We start from the raw sequence: 19,352 nt of genomic DNA on the forward strand, positions 1-19,352 counted from the left end.
TCTTGTTCAGCACCCAAAGTGGAAGGAAAGCTCTGTGGCCTTTCAATGGAAGAAGAAAGTGCGAGATTTGCCCGTGTTGTATAATATCTACTATTCTCAGGGTCCATATTTGTTTTGGAACGATCGCAATCATCTTCAGTTGACGTGAGCGACAAGAACGGGCGTCAAACATGCGTAAAAATCAACGCTGTCCAAGCAGGGAACCGCCGAGAAAGGAATTATCGCCGCTCATCTGAGGCCAATCTCGGTTATTTTTTTTGTGTCAAATAAGGAAACATAACGTAGCTAGCCGGCTAACGTTAGCACCGCAGATAGCTAGGGCAGCGACACATCTTCACACAGAAGCGGGCTCCGGCAGGTGATCAACATTGGATCTGCGTTCGCCCAGCGGCAGGAAAACGTAAGTAGCATGTGCGCTAACGTCGCTAGCTAACGTTTGACAACCCGGGGCAGTCGCGCTGGCTCCCAACCGTCGGGTTAACGTTAGCATGCCCGCTAACGCTAGCTCGCACAGACACACGAGCGAACTAGGCCCCTTCGTGGCGAGGAGCGGTGTTGTGAGGAGTTCAGCATGTGGTCAGTGGATTGGTATTTATTTGTTTTTTTACACATTACCGCGTTTTCCAGACAGCGGCCAGTCGATGAATGCAACACAGCCCGTTGTTTTGCGGGAACGTTAAGCGTGGGAACGGAGCGTCGCCAGGTTAAAACCCGAGCCTTTAGCCGAAGTTTCAAAGTAGCCCCGCCAGCGTTAGCGAGCCACCTCTGAATGAAGGCACATTTTAAGTAACGCTGGTGTGAACACGTTGGTCTCCAGCGCTTAGTCGGGTCCCAGGCGAGCTAATTTAGCACGGTATAGGCGACGCTATAGCTATATCCAGCTAATGAGAGCTTAGCGGACTTTGTCATATGAGTGTCAGCGGCTAGCTCATGACATTTCTAACGATATGAGATATGTATTTAAACAAGCACGCGACCTCACGCAGCTATAGGTCCGATTGATTTCAGTAAGTAGCCATGTAGCGATATAAATACCCAGAGATAACAACGACATGGTTAAAAAAAAACTGATAGAGTCGCATGGCTGCTGTTTGTCCTGTTGTGTATGCGGCGACCTCACAGGTTAAATATAACCGCAAGGGCCCATTTTTACGTCTGGTACCGTTTGTGGAAGTCCCTCGCTAGACGTGAAATGAAGTTAAATCAGATTATGTTTAATGTGGCAAGAGAGATGTTCTTAAGAAGTCATGTTTCACTGCGGCAACAGCAACGCTCCTCCCCACTTCACCCATTCTCATCTGATATGAAAGATTGGTTTTATGTTCATATGTACACAACAGTTTGTAGCAGGACATTTTTTTTTTTGCTGAGGTTCAATTGGTGTTGTGTAGCTGGAAATCTGTCAATACTTACTGTAACAAAACATTGTATTTGAGTTGTGTACATATAAACAAACTAGAATGGCACTCAGGAGACTTCAGCCAACCTCAGCCAAGGCCCAACAGTCACCCTTACGAAACCACATTTACATTCACTAGATCCAGATTCATTTTTAAATTTCATCTAGATCCATGAATGATTCTCAGAGAAATTAAAATGTGAGGGAAAATGACCTATCTCACAATCTCAAAATAAATAAATGCTGAATCCTGTCCCTTTTCTGAATCTGGACCAAAATTAAATTGGTTCTTTCTTGACCCAGCCTTCCACCAAGGTACGTGGTGATCCATTCAGTAGTTATGCGTAATCCTGCTAATAAACAACGCAGATGAAAACACATTTAGTTTAAACTTCATTCTTTGTTTCGCTTTTAACCTTTCAGGTAGACTAATGTTGTAATTGTGCAACTCTAAGTGTGGGCCTCGTGCCTCAATTGATTGATATTACAGCAAAGTCAGATGCTATGTGCTGTGTGATTATTTCTTTGAAATATTTATTTTATATATTCAAGGTGTCCTCCAGCGCATGGCAGTTGTGTAAAATGAACAGAGTTTGCCCTGAGCCTAAACATGGGCTTGTTTGGGAACTCCTAACTTTACTTAAGATATGCTTCAGTATAGGTTTTATGAGTTTGGAGTTTTTGCTGATACAATAATAACAATGGCCATTGAGTGTGGGTTGTATGCACTCCCGTTGTAATTGTACATCATTATTACATTCGCCAAGGAGGTTATGTTTTCATTGGCAATTTTTTGGTTGAGAAATGTAATGTGCCTATATATTTATGTATTTAAAGGGATTGTTCACCGAAAAGTGTAAATTCACTCATTATCTACTTACCACTATGCCCAGGAGGTATGGGTGAAGATTTTGAGTCCACATAACACTTTTGGAGTTTCAGGGGTAAACAGCGTTGCAGCCAAATCCAATACAATTGAAGTAACTGGGGATCCCCTCTTCAAACGTAAGAAAACAAGAGGAAAAACAAAATGTCTCCACACTGCTCCTGTGGTGTCATCCAAGTGTCCGTAAACCTCAACATTCACATTCAACCTGAAATGGTCAATGTCAATCTGTGATCCTACTCTGGAGCCGTGTTCACGTCCGCATGCACACACCGCTAACACTGCACACAAGCTCTTGCCCAAGGGTATGTTGTAGCATCGCTACTTCCTGCAGTGGACATTTAGGCTAAAAACATGGTGCAAATTACACCATTTCGAGTCAAATTTGAATGCCGGGGCTTACAGACACTTGGATGACACAACACAAGCAATATGGAGGCATTTTCTGGGTTTTTTTTCCCTGTTTTTTTTTTTTTATGTATGAATAAGTAATCACCATTTACTTCTATTGGATTTGATTGCAACCCTGGTTACCCCTGAAGCTCAAACACTTCACCCACCCCTCCATCGGCATAGTGGTGAGTAGATAATAAGTGTATTTTAAATTTTCAATAATCTTAATAACTGATTATTGGGCCTTGGCTGAGGTATGTGCCTGACTGACTGCCATTCTAGTTTTAAATGCTACATGCTGATTCCTTCAACCAACTTTTTTAGCTTTGCTTACTTTCAGATACAAAGTTGATTAGATTACATTATGTAATCAGTCACTGTACATCATGTCCTATGTTACCTCTTGTAACAACTCACATGAGTAATCAAACCAATCATCCCTATTATTTTATTTCATGACGGGAATGTCTCAATCTTTTAATGCAGCCAGGGTCTATTGCTGGTTTGACTCTGTCCAAACAGGAGAAACTTCTGATGCATGTCTCTTTCCATTGCAAAGAAAATGTTTACTTTTAAACTGAGGCTCTTGACTTTGTGTTTGGCAGCAGCACAAACTTTACAGCCTCTTTTTATGACCAGGAATCTTATGTGATCTCAGATGATTAAACCGTTTTAAATTGCCCTATTGTATTAGAAATTTCATCAAAGCTAAGCTTGTGGTTAGTTCGTGGTATATTATAATTTATGTATTTTGCCATGTTGAAATTTAGACAGGCAGCCACTCGCTCACCCATTATCAGATTGTGATAAGGTGCACAGTTAACCAGTATATGACATCACTTGGTGTTTGGCAGGTGCCCGACAAGTCAGATGCAGGAGGAGTTCAATAGCTGATAATCTTATCTGAGTCAGCAGACACTGTGTAAAGACTGAGGGGCAGATGAAACACAGGGTCAGTGTGAGATTGAGACATTCATCACTCTTATTTTAGTGCTTGACAGATCCAAAAAAGGCCATGGCCATCCAGTGATGGATCTGTAGGCATCTCAAGGTGCTTCATTCTGCACCATGTCATCATTGTGCACATTTTAAAATACATAAATACTGTCCCATACGGCGACACACGCACTGTCAGTAGCAGATGCTTCATCTAAATACAGACATCCACTTTACATGTCACTTTGAGCACAGACGGGACAGAAACTGAAAGTCTGCTCACCAATTCATTCTTTACTGTTTGTGTTAACAAGACTTTGGCCCAATATCTGTTGACAACTGTTTGCTAGTGTTCACTACCCAACAGTGATGGACTAGATAAAGTATAATTCATACACTGTCCAGTCAACTTCCACAGTCTCATTACTCATAGCCACTGCCACTGATCATATCTCCTCGACAAAGACAAACCATGCATTCAGATCAGTAAGCAGAGTTCTATCAGTCATTTCCTTGTAAAGATGATACTCTAGATTTGCTACGAGATAGCCAATCAGCTAACAATTATTTACACTTTGTTTTGTCGGTATATTGGAATCCACGTTTTTTTGGTGGGGACTTTTTATACACTGCTTTACTTAAGACTATCACTAAGTCATAAGTTGTGTGTAGTGTTGGTTGTTGGCCTCCTCATTGGGCACCTTGATGCTTTTCTCTTTAAGGATTGCAAAGATTTATCAATTTCAGCGTCTGCCTAGGTTTGAAAACTGTCTTCACAGCTGTCATGTGTCCGTTTTTGTCCATTAAGCTTCTGCTTTGTTGCTTATGTCGGCATCTCAGCGTCAAATCGTATTGCTTATCACACTGTCAAAGAAAACAATTGCATGAGAACAAGTGGTACTAGGGCGATTTCCATTGACAGCTATGATTCAGGAGTTGTACGGCTGGCATTGGAAGCACTCTGCTGCAGATCAGAGCACAAAGGGGGGGGAGAAAGAAATGGAGTCAATTAAGAATGTGGAAGTGCTGCATGTTGGATCTATGCACCTTGTTCTGTGTGTAATAAAAGCAACGTAGACACAGAGGCAAGGTCAGAGTTGGTGTAGAGTAAAGGTTAAAAATGGTTTTAGCAGGATCCTTTAAGCATTGGATAAGATAAATAAAAGCTTAAAAAAACTGACAACCGATTTAATAGGAACGTGTGGCTCTATAAGTAATCACTGTAACTCTGGGGATCATCTACACAACATAGGCTGTGTTCCAATTCAGGCCTTATTTCAAGACTGAATACGTCATAACAGTTCGACGGGGCTGTTCCATTCCAGAGACTTCTCCAAATGCGGCTGTGTAATGTGACCCGGTGTATCCTCTGCAGTCCTCACTCACTATCCTACAATCCCTTCTGGGCTGGTTAGTTTAATGGTGCTATTCACGTGGTGCTTTCTGCGAATATGAGGAAATATCACATGGCCGTGTCATGTTTATCAGGTGTTCTCCTTCAGTCATCATTCACTGAATCCATGACAGGGACTGGACCAATGAAAAAGCCAGAGCAGAATGTAAATGCTGTGAGAGAAGACCTTGGATTATTTTTGAGAGCTGGATAATTTAATATTCACAGGATATGACAGCAAAATGTTATGGATACTTAAATAACCCTCTGTACATTGTTTGATAGTGTCTTTCATATGTTGAGGTGAAATGTTTTTGCTGATATCTACTGCTTTATTGGGTGTTTACAGTAAATTTCTGGGTAATAAATTTGAATAATTTGGAGCTCACAAGTTGACAAAAACGATCGAGTTGAGAAGGAGATTCAGCTTAGTCTTCAAGAAAGAGGTTTGATGTAAAAGACTCACAATCAGACCGAGCAACAATTTGATCACCACTCCATTATTCAGTCAACATTGACTTCTTGTTTGCCTCTTTCTGTGGAGGAACGACTCGAATTTCATTCCCTAGTGACTGAAATGTTGATCACTTTGACATTGTAGATAAATCTGGCCATTACTGTGGTGGCAATGGCCAACAACCTATTAGCTCATATTGCATAAGAATTGTATCTCTGAAACTGTTTGTTAAAATATCTTGTCCACTTGGTATTGTTACCCACTGTAGCTATTCCTATTATTGGCTCCATTGTTTGTCTATCTGGGGGGAAATTATTTATGGCTATGTCCTCTCTAGTACATTTTCATTTTATAACGGCCTTTTATAACCTGAATAGCTCTGTATCAGAAATAATCTCTCACAAAAACACACATCACTTAACCTTTTCGCGTACACTGGTCATGAGAGTGCAGATGTAAAGAGGAAGCTGGTTCTCGACTTTGCAGTTGGTTGCATAGTTGCAGAAAAACAGCATTGGCAAAAATTATGACAGTTGACTTCTTTTTTTGGACTGATGACAAGGCATAATGTTGCTGACGGTAAATGTTCATAACGCTTTACATTCATTGCTGTTAGTCGAGTCATGGCTGATATGACTCAATCCGAAAGTACCAGTGGTTTTCTTTTGTGGTTTCATTGTTTCTGGAACTCCCAGTTTTTCTGCAAGTCCAGACTTAAATGCAACCCTGGAATTTTCAAACGAAAAGCAGTTTTCAGGGCGTGAAAACTCCAGAGTAGTCTAGACGGCAGGTGAAAATGTAAAATGTTTTTAAACAAGTAATGTGTTAGTGCAGACATAGAAAAACAATTCTTGATGCTCTGCAAAATGTGAAGTGAAAACTCAAAGGTCTGGGCAATTCTGGAAAAAGCCTGAAATGTATTCAAAGGTATTTCCTTAATGTAAGGTCTTAAGCTTTATTTGAGAAGTTTGAAATAATAAGTGAAAGAAAAACACGTGTCTCAGATGCTCTGTTTCGACTCTGTTATCATCCATAAACTTGCAGCTCCAGGGTTTTTGGAACACATTTATGTGCACGCTTGTTTAGTTCTTGAACCTCCACGTGAAACTTGTTAAGATGGGGCTCCCTGCAGCAATACGTAATCCGTGACCTTCCTCTTCCCTCTTGGTAGCCAGTGGTTTATGGCAGACGTGCCTCTGAGTATCGGGCGTGTTGGTTTTGATCTGCTGTAACAGCACGGGTGACGGCAGCTTTCGGGGGGTGGAGTGTTCCTGGTTTCAATGTGACGTCTCAACAGAGATATTTTTGGCGCTTTTTCTTGTGTGGATGAATATGTGTGTGTTTCTTTCTCTTTTTTTTTGCCAGAAGTTGTAGTGTCGTTAGCCAGAGGAAATCTCATAGTATCTGCATGTCTCCTTTCAGGGTTTAGCTGCTGCGACTGCTTTAATGGATGGATGATGCAACTCTCCTTTCCTCTTTTTACCAGGCGGCTGTGTGTGTGAGCGAGCAAGAGAGAGAGACAGAGAGGGGGATGTAGTTGAATGAAGCTTAGCCTGGATGTTTGCACTGCAGGGTGGGTGGTTGCTAAGCAATGGCAGTGTGTTTGTTTTATTTTTAGAGAGAATCACTGCTGGTGAACATAACAGATTTCTCTTTCTTTCACGCACACACATACGTGATCCCTCTTTCTTACCATACATGTACATTCGGGCTGCCTCTGAATCTCAGTAGCTGGTGGTGAAGGTGAGAGCTTGAAAGAGGGAATACTGTTGATATAATCAAATAGCAGAAAAAGCAATAGAAATGCCAATGGCAGTGGCCCTATGCCCCACCCTAGACATGAAATCTAAACCGGCCTGGCGTATTTATAGAGCACCTTTTTCTTGCACATACACCATGACACTGCACACATGCGCAGAGCACACACACACTCCTTTGAAACCAGCGGTAGTCACTCCTTGCATGTACCAGCCTTTTTTGGGCACACGCCTGTCATGCCATGTGTGCGCTCATGTGGGAGGTAATGCAGGGCGAGAAATCAATATGGGGGGGGACATGCAGAGGGTGCTTTCGATTTTTAAAGTTCTTTTAAATTTCAAAATCTCATGAGTGAGTAAGTAAGTTGCTCCATGCTGCAACAATTGCTAGTTTCCAAATTAATGACCAAAATAATATAAAAATATAGTATAATGATGATTTTAATGTAATATTAAGTTAAAGAAATAATGCAGATGCTGATCACCTATTTGATACAAATGAGCTTAATGACATGATATTAATTCTACAGACATTTGAGGTCTTTAAAAAGCTTTTGTCATGTTGGGGTGTTACCAATGCTATATTATTATATTTATACTAATAATATGATCTAATGATATATTATTATAATAATATGATAATAACTTGAATTCAAGACAATAATCTAGGTAGACTAGATTATTAAACTATTAAAACTAGTGTCTTACTCCACCTCACTGTTTTCGCACGATGCATAAGCATAATATCGATACATATTGGATTTAAGTAATATTGCTATCAATGAACATTATATTGCGATAATTATTATTGTTTCATGACCAGCCTTAACCTAGACTTCAATTTGTATTGTCTCACTACCATCCGAAACAACACGACTCCACCAACACAGCCCGTTGAATTGGGGGGAAAAAGCCCATGATGCCTTTTTTCACCTGGTAACAGACCAGATATGCTGTCTACCTGCCTGATGACATCAATAATTAAGACGTTGGTTGTGATCTGCTCATGATTTGAGCGAGTGTAGACATCTTAAGTTAAACTTGATGCTAACCCCTACAAGTCAAATTTCACTCCACTTCAGCTCTCGGCAGTTGACAATTTCCGACTGTGCTGATTCAGTGATGTTACTCTGTTCCCAAGTTGACTAATGGCATTAGTTACTGTGTGAAAGCGGTTCTCTGTTCTCAAAGAAGCTTAACAGCTGCAGTGTAATCCTGGGCTCTGTGGTTCCTCCAGTGCTATCTTTGTCTTGTTGTCAGTATCTCTGGCTCTCACCATCCATTAAGTAATTAAAAGCAGCCTGTAACAATAGTAAGAAGCAGCCTACTGAGCTACTGACGTAAACTGGTGATTTACAGAGGATGTTATAGGACTGGGGATATTTTTGGAGACTATTATGTAAACAGTTGTTTAAAATATTGAAGTGAAACTGCACTGAGGCAATGCTTCCTTCACATTTCTGTCACGATCATGTTTTTAAATATATAAAATATGAGAACCCCTAAACATTGGTATTACCTGTATTGTAATTATAGCACAACTAATTTAAACCTTTAACATAATATATTGACAAAGTATTTTTACATTACTTTTTACATGTAAAATGATCTTGAAACAGATCTCGTAGATTTGTTTATGAAAGAATTTTCACCTTGATATGAGAGACTTTTAAAAGTTGAATTATCAACTTGTTAATGCTTTCGGATATTCAAACTATCTACTGGTGACACTATTTTCTTTTTTCAATTACCTCAGACCTTGTTTGGCAGTTCTATACTGCATTTTCTTGTTACTTCTATATTGGCCAATTATTTAGTTTAACACTAACTTTAATTATGTGTACAATATATTTAACAGAAGGATAGGAATGGATGATGAGAGGTGAGGGATAGATTATCTTCTTGGTTCTTGTTGATGATGGTTCATTGTCAATGTTTCTCTTTCCTCCTTTCATCTCCAGCTATAGGCAACAATGGGTGCATTCCTGGACAAGCCGAAAACAGAGAAGCACAGTGCCCACGGTGATGGCAATGGGCTGCAGTATGGCCTGAGCTCCATGCAGGGATGGCGGGTGGAGATGGAGGATGCCCACACAGCTGTGGTGGGTCTTCCACATGGACTTACCGACTGGTCCTTCTTTGCCGTCTATGATGGCCATGCAGGGTCCCGGGTGGCCAACTACTGCTCTGGCCACCTGCTGGAACACATCTTGTCTGGAGGGGCCGAATTTGGTCCTGGATCCGGCTCTGTGGATGGCGTGAAGGACGGCATCCGCTCAGGCTTCCTGAACATTGACGAGTACATGCGCAGCTTCACTGACCTGCGGCAGGGCATGGACCGCAGCGGATCAACAGCTGTGGGCGTGTTGCTCAGCCCGTCCCACCTATACTTCATTAACTGCGGCGATTCGCGGGCCGTGCTGTGTCGAGACAGCAAGGTGGGCTTCTCCACCCAGGACCACAAGCCCTGCAACCCCCGTGAAAAGGAGCGCATCCAGAACGCTGGCGGCTCAGTCATGATCCAGAGGGTGAACGGCTCCCTGGCTGTGTCCCGGGCCCTGGGGGACTATGACTACAAATGTGTGGATGGTAAGGGCCCCACGGAGCAGCTGGTAAGCCCTGAGCCCGAGGTGTGTGTGTTGGAACGAGCGCCCGAAGGAGACGAGTTTGTGGTGCTGGCGTGTGATGGAATCTGGGACGTCATGTCCAACGAGGAGCTGTGCGAGTTTGTCCGCTCACGACTGCTGGTGTGTGATGACCTGGAGAAGGTCTGTAACTCTGTGGTGGACACCTGTCTACATAAGGTAAGCTGCTTTTGTTCCACATACATTCTCACACATTGAAGGTGAAAGTTCATACATAGTTGCCAGCTTAGAGTGTTTCACAGAAGACTCCCATATGCTCTTGATTACTTTGTGCTTTTGCTTTGATTAAACCTTTGAGAAAGTGGCTGGTGAGGAAGGTTTATTATTGATTGATTTGTCATTCAAATATTGCCTCAGAGTTTTAGAAGTCAACATTTTCCGGTAGCGATAAATCAACAAATACAATGGCAATGATTCCTAAGATGTCATTATCAAACCCTTTTGACAGAGAAATGTATATGAGGCTTGATATTTGCAGTTAAATTATAAACTTTAGTATCAATAAATATATAGAACTTGAATTAAGAAAATAAACGAAACAGTTTCTTTAAATCATCATTTATTCTGTAATATACATTTTTCAGTAAACGCTTACGCTAATACCAACATATCTGATTTAAAAAAAATCTACATACAAAAGTATTTGTCCAAAAATACTTTAATAACTACACCCCAGTATAATAAAAATGATTTAATGTTTAACAGAACCTAACATCTCACATCGAGAGATAAGATAAATCAGATGTTGAATAATACATGACTGCTTTTAAATCGGTCCCTGTCCATTGACCTTCCCTGTTATCGATCCAAGATAAAGTAACGGTCACTCTTTACCTGAACTCATCCCCAACAGTGTTCATCTGAGACTTTTGCTCTACGTGTATCACTCATATATTTGTATCTGAAGTAAAGAAGAAAAGTGCACAACAGCCTGGTTATTTTCAGTTCAGGGATGGTCACAAGTATCACATGGTCATAAATCTCCTCTGCTGCCACTGCCCTTTGTGATGAATGTGAGATTGTACACAATGTTGCTGTGACTTTATTACATGGTAATGACAAGGTGAGTATCCATTGCTTTGAGGCCATTGCTCCATCTTGGCTGTAGGTGACTGTGTGTCCTATAAATATCAACTAATATATTGTCTAATGATCAGACGGCAGTTTCCAGCCAGAGGTTAAGCTGTTCTGTTTCTATAATGCACACGGCAAGAGAGTAAATCCCTTAAACGTCGTCAGAGGTTCATAATAAAAAATTTAAATTCAGAAGCAGTTGGCAAGTGTTTTGATAATCAATTAATCACCTTTAATAGCATTATACTGATTTTAGCATTTCACCAACCTAAAATCTTTTAGTACGTTATTAAACAACATTATTGCCAGTTACTATAACTCATTACTTACACCATATTAAGTCGACCTCACTGGAAATTAATATTAAATTTAAAGCCACTACAGGACTTTTTGAAATTTAAGTAATGGCATGCTAGTATTACAAAAATAGTGGTAAAAACACTCAGGATCAGGTAATCCAATATTAAGTTGATGTCTCAAACAATATTTGTGTTACAGTGAAATTGTTAACATAATATATTCCTTGATTTCATTTAACTCCATATTTGTTGTGTCATCCTGCAGGGGAGCAGGGACAATATGAGTGTGGTGTTGGTGCGTTTACCCGGAGCTCCCAAGATCTCAGAGGAGGCTGTCAAGAAAGAAGAGGAATTGGATAAATACCTGGAGTCCCGTGTTGAGGGTCAGTACACTTGACATCACCCAACATCTTAAACTTGAATCATGGTTCTTGCAAATACATCGATCATTTTGTTGTCATTGAAAGTTGGAATGGATTATTGTAAACATATATCTGTTCAATGGTGGGTAAATACCTACACTGTTTTTGTGACCCAGCAGTCTTTCTATGTTTTTCTTTGTTCTTTTTTCAATATATATATTTTTTAAAGGTCATTGACACAAGTGGCCACATGCTGTGTTCAGTTTCTGTGTACACAACTAGGACAAAATAAACATTCTGTAGTGTAATACAAATATTTAGAAATCATTTGCTACAGTCAGTAGTGCTGCAAATGGCAAGAAGCAGTGGATCTGATTTTTATCCCTTCTTTTTTTCCTCTCCACTGCTATGGGTGATTTCTCAGCCTCTGCAGAGAAACATGGTTTTTAAGACGCTACAACCTCACTTCAGTATACAACAAAACCTCTCTCAAACCTTTTATCCTCTTTTGTGTTTGTGTGTAGATCTACTGGCAGATTGTGGGGACGCAGGAGTCCCTGACCTGGTGTCTGTCCTAAGGAGCATTGCCACAGAGAGCATCCCCAACCTTCCACCTGGTGGCGGCCTGGCCAGCAAGTAAATATATAGCTACATGTTATTACATTTCAAACATACTGTTAAATACGATTAGAGGTTAATAGCAGCAATACATATTTCCTTATGCTTTAGTTACTTGTTAGAAGGATAAAATGAATAGAAACTCAGCAGAAAGTCCGGAGCCTCTCACTCGGACATTTGCGTTTTGACTTGCATTATATCAGGAGATTTTCCAGAGTGGTGTGGAGTGGGAGGAATCCTGTCTCATCGGTGTCAAAAAAATACCCTTTAATTTTTACCGTCCTTGCAAGGCCACAGTTCCCACCACAGATAGATTCTCATTGTGCCATGTCACTGGTGGAAACTACTCAGACGGTAAAAAAATCTAAATTTATCTCAACCTGCCCTTAACACTTTTTTCCCACTCACTTAAAATAAGTGGAAGACGGCCAATCTGGCAGCACTGCAGGAGCAACGACCGTACACTAACTTTCATCAAAACACTTTAATGCGCACATGGTTTAAGAGATTCTGGAGTGTCTTGATGCACAAATAGCGGAGACTCGAGTATCGACTCAGTTGCTTTCTTGATTCCATTACAATCTTGATCAATATACATTTGAGAAGAATGAGCAGAGAGTGTTTACATGATGTCAGGAGTTGTTCTCTTCTCTAAGCAGCGAGGCGTGTGCTGTTTGTGTGTTTGCAGACGCAGTGTGATCGAGGCGGTGTACAACAAGCTGAACCCTCACAGAGAAGAGGAAGGCGTGAGTTGATCTCTCTCTAAACCCCCTCACCTCTTCAACCTTTCACCCCAGCCCCTTAACATGACCTCATAAACACACACCAGCCCAGACAAGGACACTCTTTTGTGCGTGTGTGTGTGCGTGCTAAGAGTGAGAGAAAATGAATGTGGTTAAAGTGTGAATGAGGGTGGAGGGTGGACTAAACAGAATAGCCTTGTTAATCTTAGTTCACTGCATTCATGTTGAAAAGCACCGAAGGCCTCTGCAGTCAGTTTCAATTTTGTGTTTATCATTGTAACAAGATGTATAGCAGGACCTTGGCAAACCTGCTGAACTCCTCAGCAATGAACTCTTTAAACCACCTGACTCATAGTATTAAAGGCTTCACAAACCTGGATTAAATACATCTGAATTCGATAACTGGAAGTTTGTCAAGTGTAAATCGTTTGAATAAACCATCTTGCACCCCCTTTAAGAAAATAATAATACTGAATATATAGTTGACCCTTCAAGCTGATGAAGTGTGAGGAGCTTTTTATCGTCAGAAAAATGTGTCAAACAGTAAATTAAGGCCTAGGATAAGGTATCATCTCCATTGACAACTGTATTGAGTCAAGTGAGACACTTTGATTACCTAAATATGTGCACACACACACAAACACTTGTGCAAGCACCAGCATCAAGAACAAAAAAAGACTCTTCACCCTTCACCTTTTTTGGAAGACTGTTCAGAGATTTTAGTAAATTAATTGATTGTACATCACTACACAGCAAACAACATTCATTAGAAGTTGTTGTATTTATTTTAATATTTTCCGTCAATGTTTTAATTTAATTGAATCCAATTTAATTTACAAACCCTCCCCTTAAAATAAAGTCCTCAAAAATAGGTAGAAAACAACAAATCAGTTCTGAGTGCATCACTATCTTGTCACGGTCATTCAAGCTAAGGCCTGAATTAGAATAAATAAGAACTTTAATCTAAAAGACTACAAATTCCAGTGTAATTTAAAACGCTTAAAAACTACAAAGTATAATATCCACTTCAGGCCACTGCAAAAAGACCATCTGTGTAATCTAATGTCAATCTCAGAGTCATGAGTCAGAGGAAATCTCATAAGCAGCATCTTAAATAAATCCCTTCTTCCAAGTTTTTCAAATGTCATCACTCTGAAGAAAAAAGAACATTATCAGGTTTTAAACAGTTCAGATGTGATTGTGTGTGTCTGCGTGTGTGTTTGAGGGCACATGAGCTTATTTGTCACATTAATGTCAGTGGAGTCTTGCGTTGCAGGCTCTTTTCTCTGGGCTGTGTGGGTTCTGACCAAACCCCCTCCTCTCTGTTACACCACACAGCAAAACTCACAAAGGGTTGTTGGCCACAAGGTCAGAGGTAGCTCTTGCATGGGCCTGTCCGACTGGAGCAAGAATGTCTCTGACGTTGTCATGCTAGTGTGTGGTAGATATTTGTGTGTGTGTGTGTGTGTGTGTGTGTGTGTGTGTGTGTGTGTGTGTGTGTGTGTGTGTGTGTGTGTGTGTGTGTGTGTGTGTGTGTGTGTGTGTGTGTGTGTGTGTGTGTGTGTGTGTGTGTGTGTGTGTGTGTGTGTTTGACCATGGAGCGTGCCTGCAGAGTCTGACCCCTGGCGTGTCACCTCAGGCCTTTGCGGGGGGAGAGGAGGAGAGTGAGGAGGGAGGTGGCAGTACGGCGGCACATCTGCTGGAGGCTCTTCGGCAGTTCCGCCTCCACCACCGGGGGCAGTACCGCGCGGTGCTGGAGGAGTCCCTGGCCACCTACCAAGTGCGGGGGGAGAGCGTCGCTGAGGGAACAGGGGCGAGCAGGAGGACCTCGGACGGCGATAATGACGGCCAGAAGAAGCCCGCCTCACCTCCCCCTCCCCCCTCACCCCCGCCCTCACCTGCCACTGCAGAGCCGGAGGCCAGCGAGGATGCGCCCACCCCTGAGTTAAATCCCTCCTCTGACTGAGCACCCCGCCTGCAAACCAACCCACCCAACCATCTTTCCCTCAGACTGCAGCGCTCTAGTCAGACGTGCTGTGACCTCTCCGCTTTCCTGCAGCACAGAATTTGAATTGACACATCGGCCATTTCTGGTTTTGTCTTCAGCCTCAGCTGCCACTCGTATACCCATAACAATATTTTAACAATTCTTTGTAAACAAAAATGGCCCCTCTGTCTGTTCAAGTTCTGTCTGCGAGCCACATTTATTACATAAACCTAATGAAGACTCTTTCGCTCCCTGATTTTCTCTCCACCTTTTCCTCCTGACCACCTCGGCTTTGATTCCCCAAAACTTACCAAGCCACTTTTACAACACCATCATGTTTACAATAGAATCAGGGTGAATTATTGTGTAAAGAGTAAAAGTGGCTTGTGAAGAAAAAAAAAAAAAATGAACATGGCACTCCACGATCTACGATTCCTGGTGTTCGCTTCTGGCTGATTTCCTACCTGAACCCCTCCTCTCCCCCAGCCTCACCCCCCTCACACCTGCTTACAATGGACAAAGAAAAGGAGAGGGGACACTCTGAACTGCAGCTGTGTCTCCAGGCCTACTCCATCTACAGACTCAGAACACACTCTTTTATGTATATGTGTGTATGTATGTATGTATGTGTGTGTGTGTGTTTGTGTGCGCCAGAGTTTGAGAGACCAATCAGTTCTACACACATTTCGTGATTTAACGGATGATACTTGAGCGATAACCCGTTTATCGGCACAATCACAGGGCAGTTAAACAACAGAGGGATGCGTGGGGTGGGTGTTTACTTGTAGTTTGAGCGACAGTTGATTTAAATAATTCTCTCACCACATATCCCTGATTCTACAACATCACAGTACAGTCACACTGCCTCACAATCACGCACAAAGAGGTTAAGATCTGCTTCTTCGTGGTGCAGCACTAGAGAGGGCAAGATTGCAGCGTGGTCTTTAGTACGTTCTAAAGGACAAGCGGTCAAACATACTTACAGTTGACATGTTGGCATACACACTAGCATGCTAACATTTAGCATTTCCCTTGTTAGCATGCTAAAATTCAGTTAGTGTTTGTTGAGTTGGCTTACTAATATGGTAACATGCATCATGTTAGCATGCTAGCAGGCTATGTTGTTATTCGTGTCATTAATCTGTGAGGTTTTCTGTCAGGAGCTGAAGACAGCAAGTGGAATATTTGACCTGATAATGGCACATAGATGGGTGACTGAGACCACAATTGTTTCCTTATACATCTCATGCTGCACCTTTTGACTAAAATGTTGGACCTGGCCAACCACCATCACTTCCCTAAGGTCACACTGCTACTGTAGCGTGGCTGACCATATCCAATCCAGGCCTGATACAGCACTTATACCCTCAGTCACACCTGGAGCAAACATCGAATGTGTTTTACGTGAGACAGTTGTGCATTTATAATCAGTAATGTTGACATGTTGTTATACCTGTGTTTTAATAAATTCCCAACCGCTAATGCTGCCAGATGCTTGTAATAAATGTGGCTTTACGAGAGTCGCAGCTTGATTAAAACCATCCCCCACATCCAGCATATTTTATTCCCCACAGGTTTCTGGCTTTATTCAGAGAGAAACAATCTGAAACTCTTAGCTCATTATAGACGTCTGATTCAAACAGGCTGCAGAAGCTACAGTGTTTATTCCTTCTCTATGAAAGCAGGAAGAGGGAGTCTGTATAATGACCTGTACCCAGTCACTCTGGTAATGCATGCACTGCCCTTATCCTTTACAATATCTAAAGCACTTAGCTATCAGGAAGAGAGGTTACGCTAAACACTGTATGTCTGTCTGTGAGTGTGCGTGTGTGTGTATGAATTGTATTTGTATGGGGTTTCGTGGGCCAAATCAGTCCCACACCGTTGATAAAATGACAAATGAACAAATAAAAACGATTTGAGGTATCATGCTACAGCTTTGTGTCAAGTGAGTGTCTCTCAGTGTAAACTGGCTGTCCAGCTGTTTCCTCTCTGTCTGTTCGTCTCATGCCAAGTGAGTCACGTTGCAGATGTGCAAGTCAGGGTTGTGATTAGGGAACTCAAAAAGCTGAGAAAGTCATAGTTCACCATTTGCACGTCACAAACAAATCACAAAAAGCCTAAACAGACCTGAAACTGATAGGGGAGCATTATATACCATTTCCTCAAAAGTTTTAGAGGTTTTTCTGTGTCCTTAACAATATTTAATGTGTTGTGTATGTTTCTGTGTTAGCCGACGCTGTGAAGTTTATGTGAGCAGCTTGAGCCGAAAATAAATCCTTACCTTCCTCGCCCTCCTCTGTCAGCTTTCAGCTCTCGCCCTAGACTTGTAATTTTGCGTCGGCTGCTTAAGGACATTTTAATCTGTCGTCTCCTTTTAAAATAAATGGCAGCTCCCAGGTTTGAAACATGTCTAAGAAAATAAACGCCTGCCACTGTGCTGCTTGAGCTGGCGGTGATAAGCGAGAGGGAAGGTGCGTGGTCTTATAGGGACTCCATTCTCTCCCATTTCTCCCCCCTGTTTTTCAGTCTTGACAGTTGGCCTTGTGATTCTCCGCAAGGTGAGTCATCAGAGGTCTGGGTTCTGGGTGTCTCAACGTGCTGGCCGGGCAGGGGGATCTCACTGTCTTTCACCATTATCCATTCATTTTGAGTTCATGAGGGCAGTAAGGTTCCAAATCTACTTCTATTCAAGGCATCAGGAGCTGTTTGTTAACTATTGTGTGCATTGGAAGATGCAGCTACAAAAAACTAAAGCTAACGCACAACTCTCCATCTCTTTTGCTTTTTACCCGCCTAGAGCACCAGTGAGCTGGAGGACCCCTGGTAGCCGTGGCAATAATCCCCCTTCGTCTCCTCCCGGTGACCGGCTCGTCCACCCAGAGGAGGAGGTGTCTCTCCATTGCGCCGTGTCGTTCTCCACTTAAAAAAAGAGGACATGTGGTGTGTCTTGGAGTGCGTGAGTGCGTATGTTGGTTGTGCATGTGTGTGTGTGTGTGTTTGCAGCAGTGGGACAAAGACGACAAACGACAAGTACACACACACGCATACTGCTTTAAACCTGGAGGATTAAAAAAACAAAACAAATTCACTTTTTTCAGACATGTCAAGGTTTTATGAACTGAAGCATTGTGATGGTAGAGATGATTTTTACCATTGAGGTGTTTTTTTTTCTTTTCTTTTCTTGAATGTTGACAATGAACACCCGACTTCACAATGACATGAGGACCTATAGTGTGTGTGTGTGTGTGTGTGTGTGTGTGTGTGTCTGCGTATGTGTGTTTGTATGTGCGAGAGATGAGTTTGTGTTTCGTGGAGGGCCAAGAGAAGACAGATGAAGGATAGAGACTTTGTAATTCTTCTTCTGGACATTTTTTTCGTGCTCCTGGGTCTGATAATTGCCTAACACCTTCGCTTGTCCCCCTCGTTAAAAAACACACACACACACACACACTCTAACACACAGACACCAAAACCATAACCCCCCTCCCCCCACACCCACCAACTCCCACTTCCACCTGTGCACGTTATGTGCCACTTTTGCAGGGCACTGCATGAGGACTTTGGTTCTACATGTACAGCTATGTGGTTTTCTCGTCGACCCCGGATCGAACAGCCATTGGTTGAGACTGACTGAACCCGAAGGACCTCTGGGCTCTGATTGGCTCCCGCCGTGAGAGAAGTGGAAATGAGTTGTGTTTTTTTTTGTTTTTTTTCTTCTTCTTTGCTCATACTATTAGAATGATGACGATGATAATCACAATGGGGAAATGGGAGGTTATTTAGTTTACTGAGGAGCTGAGGGCGAGGTGGACTCATGGTGGTGGTGGTGGTGGTGGGGAGGCTGTTGTATCACTGGTTGGACTTCCTGTAGAGGAGGAGGGGTGAGGGTGGGAGGGTGGGAGATCAGACGTGATTCCCCACCGCCCTCCTCACCATCGCAGTTGGAGGTACACATAACGGCGGACTGTTCTGACAGAGGAACGTTTTTTTTTTCTTTTTTAATGTTGGCCATGAGGTTACTAGCTGCTCGCTGTGTAGAGTGAGTGAACTCCCTGTTTTAACCCTGTTCCTGGTTCTCAGACTGCATTGGTAATGTTTGTATTGCTGTTGTTTGATTGCACTCACATTTGATTACAGAAAGCGTCTATATATGAAATAAAATACCTGCCAAGGACCCAGCGGTGGCTGCGTATTTCAATAAGCGAAGTCGTGTCATTTTCTGGATGCCTGTGCGGCTTCATGGAGGCCGTTAACGTGTGTGTAATACTTTTGTCACTCTCCAAACAGATTTACAAACTTGCATTTACAAAAATGTCCATATTTAATGGTTTTAGCTTTTTTTTGGGTCATGTTTGTTATTCCTTCTTTACAGGATGAATTGTGTTACACTGAGGGTTGTG

The 19,352-nt window shown here is 42.1% G+C and overlaps 1 protein-coding gene across 3 annotated transcripts; it reads left to right on the plus strand.

Annotated features, from left to right (window-relative positions):
• Window positions 1-19,150, plus strand: ppm1bb (protein phosphatase, Mg2+/Mn2+ dependent, 1Bb). 3 transcript variants are annotated; one of them, XM_034570037.1, is made up of 6 exons: window positions 1-400; window positions 9,183-10,025; window positions 11,505-11,622; window positions 12,126-12,237; window positions 12,908-12,965; window positions 17,750-19,150. In XM_034570037.1, exons 2-6 carry the CDS (start codon window positions 9,195-9,197, stop codon window positions 17,777-17,779), a joined length of 1,149 nt encoding a protein of 382 aa, XP_034425928.1. In that variant the 5' UTR covers window positions 1-400; window positions 9,183-9,194; the 3' UTR covers window positions 17,780-19,150. The 3 variants fall into 3 exon arrangements, with proteins under 3 accessions (XP_034425928.1, XP_034425926.1, XP_034425927.1); XM_034570035.1 differs by lacking the exon at window positions 17,750-19,150 and adding an exon at window positions 14,602-17,693; XM_034570036.1 differs by lacking the exons at window positions 1-400; window positions 17,750-19,150 and adding exons at window positions 437-576; window positions 14,602-17,693.
• Window positions 19,151-19,352: the final 202 nt, after the last annotated feature.

Source organism: Hippoglossus hippoglossus, chromosome 19, assembly GCF_009819705.1.
Source record: "Hippoglossus hippoglossus isolate fHipHip1 chromosome 19, fHipHip1.pri, whole genome shotgun sequence".
Classification (NCBI taxonomy): Eukaryota; Metazoa; Chordata; class Actinopteri; order Pleuronectiformes; family Pleuronectidae; genus Hippoglossus; species Hippoglossus hippoglossus.